Source organism: Schistocerca serialis, chromosome 3 (assembly GCF_023864345.2).
Source record: "Schistocerca serialis cubense isolate TAMUIC-IGC-003099 chromosome 3, iqSchSeri2.2, whole genome shotgun sequence".
Classification (NCBI taxonomy): Eukaryota; Metazoa; Arthropoda; class Insecta; order Orthoptera; family Acrididae; genus Schistocerca; species Schistocerca serialis.
In genome coordinates, this window is record NC_064640.1 from 534,707,848 (window position 1) to 534,717,499 (window position 9,652).

At 39.8% G+C, this 9,652-nt stretch overlaps 1 protein-coding gene across 1 annotated transcript; it reads right to left on the reverse strand.

Moving 5' to 3' along the window:
* Nucleotides 1–676: 676 nt before the first annotated feature.
* LOC126471004 (uncharacterized) lies at nucleotides 677–1,074 on the reverse strand. Its single transcript, XM_050099058.1, has 2 exons — nucleotides 933–1,074; nucleotides 677–849 (listed from the first exon to the last, which is right to left on the reverse strand). The coding sequence occupies exons 1-2, from the start codon at nucleotides 1,072–1,074 to the stop codon at nucleotides 677–679; spliced, it is 315 nt and encodes a 104-aa protein (XP_049955015.1).
* Nucleotides 1,075–9,652: the final 8,578 nt, after the last annotated feature.

The window sequence follows — 9,652 nt, forward strand, 5'->3', positions numbered from 1 at the left end:
TGTCAACCCCCAACTATATGACTTCAAATTACATGCATACAAAAATACCCTAAAGGACAGTATATGGAAAGATACAGGGAAGGAGTTCTATAAAAACAGTGATCATTATTTTTATATCTACCCACTTTATTTGCCGTTTACTCGCATTTACATAAGTATGTATAAGCATGATATATAATTCAATAATTTTCGTAAATATCGAAATATATAGATATCTTTATATATGTTTAGTTGTAGCTAGTATTCAAATTAACTAGAAAAGTTCAGCGAATGTCAATTACGGTTATTTGTACCATTATCTTACCATGATACTCTGCCCAGTGTACTGTTTAAACTTATCTCTCGTCTCAAATCCGACATTGTTTGAAAAACCTCCGTTATATGCCAATTCAAACAGACTTGTTGACTGAGTCGGTGTTTCAATCGATAGAAGGGAGTTGGTTGACCTTCAAGACAAGCATCCCGCGGAATATTATGTAGGTAGGCAACAAGCTGTTATAATCAGGTCATCAACTGATTCTGGTAAAACTGCAGCTGTTGTATAAAACACTCTAAATATTTGAGACGACAACCCAAAGACGTATTCTGCTACTCGAAGAGCACGACACAAACGATATTTAAAAATTTCTTCATCCTGATCTAGTCGTGCAACTCTTCGAGGGTATGGCGTCATCAGTTAATTACTCAGTGCAAATGCTTCATCACCTGGTATGAAGTGATCCATAAAAATATCACTGTTTGGAAGGCATTTAGATACAGGGAAATTAAAGTTGTTCTTGGCAATCTTTTTCCCCATCTCGAATTTTTGAAAAATACGGCTGTCACGTTCTTTGCCATTAGAGTCCATATCTACAACAATGAATTTGTAATTGACGTACACTATTGCAAGGAGAACGATGGAAAAGTAATTTTTGTAATTTAAAAAAAAAGACATCTGCTGTTTTTAGGTTCTTTTATGAGCACATGTTTGCCATCCATACTATCCATACAGTTTGGTGTATGCCATTTCCGCCAGAAATCTTGTTCAACGTGCTTAAAAGTATTTTCATTTGGCGAGGGCAGAGCTATTATCATACTTTTTTTTCTCGGTACATTCAAAACTTTCCTAACGATCCAAGAGATGTAGCGGTCAGATATGCGATAAGCGTAGTAAAAAGATTTATAATGTCCCGTGATCTTCGTTGTGACTGTTTCAATGAAGTATTTGGCCCTTCGTTGAAAAAATATTTGCTTGAGATGAACCTGCCATTCCATGTCTTGCCTGTAACAGACAACATTCCTTCCTATTTTCCAGGTTTACAAGACCACATCCTTGAAGAACTTCAGTTCATGAAAATCAAGTTTCTGCCTCCCAACACCAGTCCGTCACTCCAGCCTATGGGCCAGCAGATTAATTCTAACTTTAAGAAGCTCTACACTAAGGCACTCTTCGAGTATTGCCTTGAGCTGACCGAAGCTACCAGTCTCACTCCCAGAAAGTTTTGGGAACAGCGCTTCAACATCGTTGCCTGCGTGAAGATGATCGAAAAGGCATGGGAAGGGGCTACCGAGAGAACTCTCACTTCTGCTTCGAAGAAGCTTTGGTCGGAGTGCGTCGTCGAATGTGACTCTGACGCATTTGAGTCAGTACCTGTGGAGCCTGTAGTAAACGAGATCGTGTCTTTGGCCAAGAGCATTGGGTAACAATGATATTGACGAGCATGTGGAAGATCACAGTCAAGAAATGACCACCGAAGAGCTAGTGGAGTTGCAGTTGTGTTTTGTACCAGGAAGTTGTGGAGAGAGGTTCTTCAGGGGAGATGGAGGAGGTAACAGCAAAGCAGCATTCTTCTGGCACAATAAGAGGAATGCTGAAAGCATAGGCATAGGTAGCATCATACATTGCAAAACATCACCCTAATAAGACAGTGTATACGAACGCTAGAAATTTAGCTGCCGGTAATGCTGTGTCGCATTTTCGCCAGGTGTTGAAGGGTCAGCAGAAACAAATGACTATAGATAGTTTCCTAGTAAAAAAGAATTAGTTATGGATCTTGAATAATAAAATACATAAAACTGTATGTATATATTTTTTTAATAAATGGCATAAGATAAACATTTTAGTACTTTCTGTGTGGAACGCATTATCGCATTGTACGCTAACCTGTATGGGATGAATTGTTTCGCTTAACGAGTGTTTCGCACTACGACCAAGATTCTGGAATGAATTGTGCTCACTACACGAGGTTCCACTGTATTATGTTTTCATCATTTCCTTGGGAGTGATAGATACGAACACATACATCAGGTAAGGAGGCATACTTCACTCGCTCACCGGGCGTACAAATTACTTGCGTCGAGAAGAGATCCTTACCATACGATACACGTAATGCCACTGATGGCGTGCTTTGTCATCAAACGTTTGCGGTTCCCACTCGAAGGCCACTTTCTTTCGCCTGCTAATAGAGTAGTTGTGCAGAATCAACTGTCATTAAATATCCCTTACCTTACACCTCGCTGTTGCAAACGGACGTTACACCACGACACACGCACAAATCCTACAACGGAGGTTGAAACACGACTGGCTCGTTTGGCAATCCAATACCGTGACCACTTAACCACGATGGCGTTACTAATTTTGGCTGCTCCATGTTGCTTATCCTTGGACTCTTCACTCTTTTTATTTTGCTTTTATTTTCACAGTCCAGTACACCTACCTGTTTTCATGCTTGATCTGTGTTCAGTTTCTGACGGGCTGTCCACTGCGCCCTCTTACCACTAAAACAGAGGGGGATGCGATAGGAAGTTTCCCTTATTAGCAAGATCTTTCTTGTGGCTGCTTCGAAACCCGACTCACCTATATAGGTATACACATTTTGTCCTAAGTTTTCCGCAACATATCTCTGCTGTTAAGGCATGTGGCTTTCGGCTGTAGATAGACAGAACACCGTGAGAAATATGTCCACGTTAAAAATTTAGATTCCTACCTGTTTTGTATATTCAGCATTGGTAGACACAGCAGAATATTTCCATCTTTATGAATTTAATGTGAGATATGTCTCCAGTTATAGTATTTGTACAATTATTCTTTAAGGCTGCTAAATTAAGAGAACCCTGGATTTCACATTCCCAACATCTCTCACTCAGCGGACCCTGCACGATGAGCTTTCCACTCATTGAATTTTCATTAATAAGGAGGGTTGCGAAGGGATGCGAATTTTCCCCTCAAAGATCCAACCGTAATTCAGCACACATAAAATTCATGACTGTGATGTCCAATACTAGTAAGTATCTTTCGTTCAGGAGCAGAGTCTCAGTTATAAACATTGTGCCTGTGCATACGATGTCGAGGTTCTGCGTTCAGATTAGGAAGCTTTTCCAGTATGTAGTTATTTGACCTTATGAATTACACCTACTATCGTGTTTGGTATTAACAAATGCATACCATATGTGCCCTGAAGACTCTGTTTAAGGACATTCTTTACGTTGAAATATGATGTGTCCATGGAGCACATTGACATTATGATTCGTAGCTACATTTTCTCGGTAGCAATGATGGTCTGCTCAGAACACCTGCACATAACCAGATTTTCCATTGCCAGTGGGGAGTGAAGTAAGAACAACCTCATCCAGTGTGTGAAAAGTATATTTTGGTAACTCATCCAACAGTTCTCACAGGAATTATGTGAGTCATCAGATGAAAGGATTGAGTCGATTTTTAGATATAATATTCCCCCAATTGGTTATTGGACACATAATATATGTATTTCTGAATATCAACTACACAGAAGTAGTGGGACAAGCTATGTTCTGGTGCATTTTGTTACTTCGGATGCCTACATCAGGGACAGGTATGCACTCAGGGGCAAACCTCTTGTTTTCCTTTGATTGATGGATCCTTAACCTATTGTTCTGCTAAAAGGATCGTTCATTTGGTGTGACATGTTCTTAACCTATCGTTCCCCCATCTCCTAACCCGCCCACACCCTGAGGAAACCTCCCCACTCGCTGCTACAGGTACACTTCCAGATCTGAGTTATTGGAATAGCCCCTCTCACACTTATCAATTTGATTGACTACTTAATTAATTTCATAAATTAAGTAACCTCTCCCACTTGGGTAAACCCCTCCCCACCCACCGTGGCGTGATCGGTCATTTGGAGGGAATTCGATTGTAGTGTATGAAATATTGTTTAAACAATTTAGACAGTGTAAAGAATATTGTTTAGTTATTTATGGCAGTGTATCCGACATATTTTATTTATTTAGTTAAGGAATTTGTCTGGAAATTGATTGCTGAGTATGGAATATTGTTTATACAGGGTGTTACAAAAAGGTACGGCCAAACTTTCAGGAAACATTCCTCACACACAAATAACAAAAAGATGTTATGTGGACATGTGTCCGGAAACGCTTAATTGCCATGTTAGAGCTCATTTTAGTTTTGTCAGTATGTACTATACTTCCTCGATTCACGGTGATCAAATTGTAAATTTTCACAATCAACATGTGTGGGCTGATGAGAATCCGCACGCAATTGTGCAATCACGTCATCAACACATTTTCTGTGAACGTTTGGGCAGGCATTGTTGGTTATGTCTGGATTGGGTCCCATGTTCTTCCACCTACGCTCAATGGAGCAAGTTATCATGATTTCATACGGGATACTCTAACTGTGCTGCTAGAACATGTGCCTTTACAAGTACGACACAACATGTGGTTCATGCACAATGGAGCTCCCGCAAATTTCAGTCGAAGTGTTTGTACGCTTCTCAACAACAGATTCGGTAACCGATGGATTGGTAGATCCAGTTCCATGGCCTCCATGATCTCCTGACCTCAACCCTCTTGACTTTCATTTATGGGGGCATTTCAAAGTTCTTGTCTACGCAACCCCGGTACCAAATGTAGAGACTCTTCGTGCTCGCATTGTGGATGGCTGTGATACAATACGCCATTCTACAGGGCTGCATAAGGGATTCAATGTGACAGAGGACATTTTGAACATTTCCTGTAACAAAGTGTTTGAAGTCACACTGATACGTTCTGTTGCTGTGTGTTTCCATTCCCTGATTAATGTGATTCGAAGAGAAGTAATAAAATGAGCTCTAACATGGAAAGTAAGCGTTTCTGGACACATGTCCAAATATTTTCTTTCTTTGTGTGTGGGGAATGTTTCCTGAAAGTTTGGCCGTACCTTTTTGTAACACCCTGTATAAACTATTTAGGGGATTCAAGGCAGTGTATGGAACATAGTTTATATATTTATTTAAAGAATTTTTCAGGAAATCGATCACCACCCCTGCCACACCATCCCCACCCCCTCGCCCCCTCCCCTCTCCACCTCCCCATCTGTGGAGAGGAAGGATCTCATGAAGGGAAAATCAAGGGCATATTGTTTTTGTATATAAAAATCAGTTTGTGGGGTTTGGATTTCACTTGCCCATCATGCTCTACTGTTTGGGTAGATGCGGGTCTTGTAAGAAATAATTATATATATCGCATTTTTTCCCCAATTGCGCAAGGGATACCGTATTGAAACACACATTACACATAATTAGACACAGTTAAAAATCTTTCGATCGCAAAGCACAAATTGACCGCTGTCCCCTGTCCACCGGACTCACAGAACGCTACCGCAAACGCCCCCAGGAGTCGGGATGCAACAGCGGCCCCCGTGAGGCGAATACGCGGCCGTCAGCTGCTGAATCATGCGCAGGTGTCAGTTCGCGTCCCAGAAGGATGAGATGGCAGCATCCCTTTGATATATGAAACCTGAGAAATACCTGTCGAAATATGTGTTCACCTAGATACCGTTGCTGGCGCTATGATGCACAGCTGCGGGTTCAGCACTGAGAGAAATGTAACGGGACAGACCGTCCATTACTTATCAGTCCCTTCCTGCAATTCATAAGGTGCTGCAGCAATATTTAACTGTCGCTTTTGTAGGAGCTTTCGTGATGTCTCTGCTTGCCTGCATGGAATTTCTTGCCCTAACTTTACCTGTTTACGAAAATAGCCCAGAATAACACCGAATGCATTCTTCCTGATGGGCCTAACGAGACACCACGTGTTCCCTTTCTGGAAATCGTGACTTCCTGCTTTCAACATACTTCTCAGAAACGATGTAAGTTACCAATGCTACAATCCCTCATCATGTTTGTGCACACTTGCGTAAACACTGTTAATCATAAAAACAATTGTAGTTTTTCTTTAACATAGCTTCCGCTAAATTTTGCTTCAAGTTATTCCATTGTGCTATTACTCTCTGTGCGTTCAGTATTGTCTTCTTCTTTAAACACATTTTCCACTGTAACATGTTGCACTTCTTATGCTATTTGCTGGAATTTTGATCCTTAGCGATGAGACTTGGATCGAATGTTGTCTGAATGTTTATCCTGTGTTCAGTAGGTAACCTTAAATGATGAGTCTTCAAGTAATTCTCAGCTTCGTCAAGTTTTTCAAGAGCTCTTGCGGGATCTAGTCTATATACTCTTCAGGTCCACAGGAATACACACACTGACATGAAAACAAAACTTGCTCTTTTTTCATGCCTTATAGTCATAAGAAATTACATAGAATGTTCAAAATTATTTTCATTGTGTCTGGAAGGGCCTAACAGGGAGTACTGCATATGATACATTGGATCTTAAGCTATACAATTGTTATAAATATGCTCAAAAATTAAGCTTGTGTGTGAAATCTGCTGAAGTAATTTCTGTCATTGTGAAGGCAAGGGTACACTTTACATGACACACATCACAAATGTCAATGAGTTTAAGCTTGGGAGTTGGCACTGTGATATGTTTTTGTGCTTTTTCGACATATCTTCAGGTCTATGCTTTGAAAAACCGTTTTTTGCAGCTGTATGTGGCATTGGTACCACATTCCTCTATTTTTGTGCTTCCATTTCAACAGTCTCTTCAACTGGACCTCTCCCAACTGAGGCTCAGTTTTTGTGCACAGTAGATGCTCTACCACACGCACTATAACGTAGCAGTAGTCCAGAACACCTTTCTTTTGTAGCCCACTGATGACATGTAAGACATCCATTCTGTATTTCAGCTAGGACGTAGACAGACAGAAATTGAAGATACGAAAAAATGTTCTAATTGTCCACTCCTCTGTTTTGCTTCTAATCAAATATTAACTTTTTACTTGACCTAACATATCGACACCTCCCATATTAGTGTTGTATTGAGATACAGCACATGGTCAGTCCATTTCCACGTATTTTATTTCTCTCTTTCGCACCATCATGTAAATTTATTTTCAGGTTTGAAACCAAATGTAGTTGATACTAGGTATATCCCTCTATTATCAAAACATTTATTTATGGCAATTTTACCATCCCTCCAAACCACTCAGCTGATGATTGTCTCTTCCAGTCATCTTCATAGCGGAATGTGCTAGAAACAATATTTACTTTATTAGCCATTTGTGCATAATAATACCTGTTGTTGCAAAATTTCATTATAGTAATTCATCAAGTAATAAGATCAAGGTAAAATATCTGTTCTGAAAATACATGACCCTGCAACAACTGTGTCACATAGATTCAACACTGCTTCCCTCCAACATCTCCTTCCATACTGACATTTGGCGTGAACAGAACACTGCTGTATTTCAGCCCATCTTTATTTTTCTTTCGTGCAGTCAATAGTTGTTGAATTGCTGTACTCAAACAAAGTTCTCTGAGTATGTCGAAACCCTAGACCCTTCTTAAGTATTTGGTGCTCAGCACCTTTTGCATGGCATTTGACCACAAATAGTTCTGCTGTAAAAACAGAGCCCCACATCACACACTCCGCATGAATAACATCATATTTAATAGGTCACGTATTCTAGATTTTGTTCCCGTTCTTTTTAGTACTTCTGTTTTCTGTGTAGTGGTATTGTTGAGATTTTGCCCCTATTTTTTTCCTTTTTTTCTCACATGCACAGGAAACTTTCCATTTCCTCACTTCTGGAGTCACATATTTTGTTAAACGACACTTCAATCCTAGTTTTGAACTGTAATACCCATACAAGAACTCACGATTAGTAATCGGACTGAAAGCGTGAACACACTAAAGAATGGCCTGACACGATGGCAAGTGACAGTAGTTATTGTTGCCTTAGGTCTGGTTGGCTCTGTTATTGCTGACTGCGGTTTAAATGTTATCTCTGGGAATTATTTATATTCATGTCATTTCGCTGTGACAAGCAATACAAGGGAATTGTCGTGTGTTTGGCAAGTATCCTACAATTTACTGTGGTACATTGTACAAGTGTTCAACTTGTCGTATGCTCCCATAATTATCATATGAGTTGAAACAAAAAAGTCAATTTAACTTCAAATAGAAGAAACGAATTACAACAAGTATTAGAATCTCTTGTGCAAAGAAGAGAAAATTACACAGTATAGCAAAGACACAGTACATGCCTCATGAATTTCTTTTATACCTGAAGAATTACAAGAAGATCCTCAAAAATGTCGGAAGGATTGCTAAAACAATGGCAAATGACAAATAGATTGAAAATTCCGAACACAAATCCACAGCTATATGGGTAGTTACAAAGAATCAAACAGCAAGTGAAACTAAACAACATAAAAATATAACCTTACGTTGTGAAGGAAAAATGATCTCTTGCCCGACAAAAGTTGCAGAGGCTTTCAACAAATATTTTGCAAACATAAGTGAAGAGTTGGTGAGTGGAGTCGAAGAACGTAATAAAACAGCACTTCCATCATCCAATAGCACAAGAAATGTGTCTACATCATTGTTCCTTTCACCTTCAAATACAGAAGAAATTTTATGAGCTATAAAAACCTTGAAAACAGGGTACTCTTGCCTTAGCCGATCCCTTGACACACTTGTGCAACAGCTCACTGGCATCAAGAAACTTCCCTTCATGCTTAAAAACAGCAAAACTGAAACCACTGCTCAAAAGAGGGAATCCAGAAGACGTTTCAAATTATAGGCCAATAGCCCTACTGCCTGTATTTTCAAAAGTTTTAGAAATTTTTTTGTAATAGGAGATTGGTGGCCAAACGGTTCTAGGCGCTTCAGTCCAGAATCGTGCGACTGCTATGGTCGCAGGTTCGAATCCTGCCTCGGGCATGGATGTGTGTGATGTCCTTAGGTTAGCTAGGTTTAAGTAGTTCTGAGTTCTAGGGGACTGATGACCCCAGATGTTGAGTTCCATAGTGCTCAGAGCCATTGAAAAATTTTTTTATTCCACTAAGAGTGCAACATTTGAATTTCTTTATAAAATCTATGGTAAACTGAATGTGAGTAGTTTTTGACAGACATAGTCTTGATTTATCCGCAGTTCTCGCCATCATTGACGATAGTGCCCTACTGCAGAAGCTTGACCAATTAGGAATTAGAGGTATATCCAATGAGTGGCTCAGGACATATATATGTGGCTGCGAACAGGTAGTTGAAGTGCAATATACTGACCATAACAAAATCACCTACTTCTATTCAGGATATCGAAATGTGAAATACGGTGTTTCTCAAGGATCAGTATTAAGGACCCGTTCTGTTTCCCTCTATGTCAATTATCTCATATACAACAGGTATTGCCAAACTACCCTCCAATTTGCAGATGATGCAAGCTTCCTTATTAGTGGGAAAACAGAAGAAGAACCAAAAGATACTGCTATCCAATCAACAGTATAGAACAG

What these genes read in the sequence shown, in the direction of transcription:
- LOC126471004 (XM_050099058.1), bottom strand. Translation starts at nt 1,074, where the DNA reads ATGATAATAGCTCTGCCCTCGCCAAATGAAAATACTTTTAAGCACGTT. An exon ending in AGAACCTAAAAACAGCAGAT is followed by an intron (nt 850 to 932) that starts GTCTTTTTTTTT and finishes TCATTGTTGTAG; the next exon opens with ATATGGACTCTAATGGCAAA.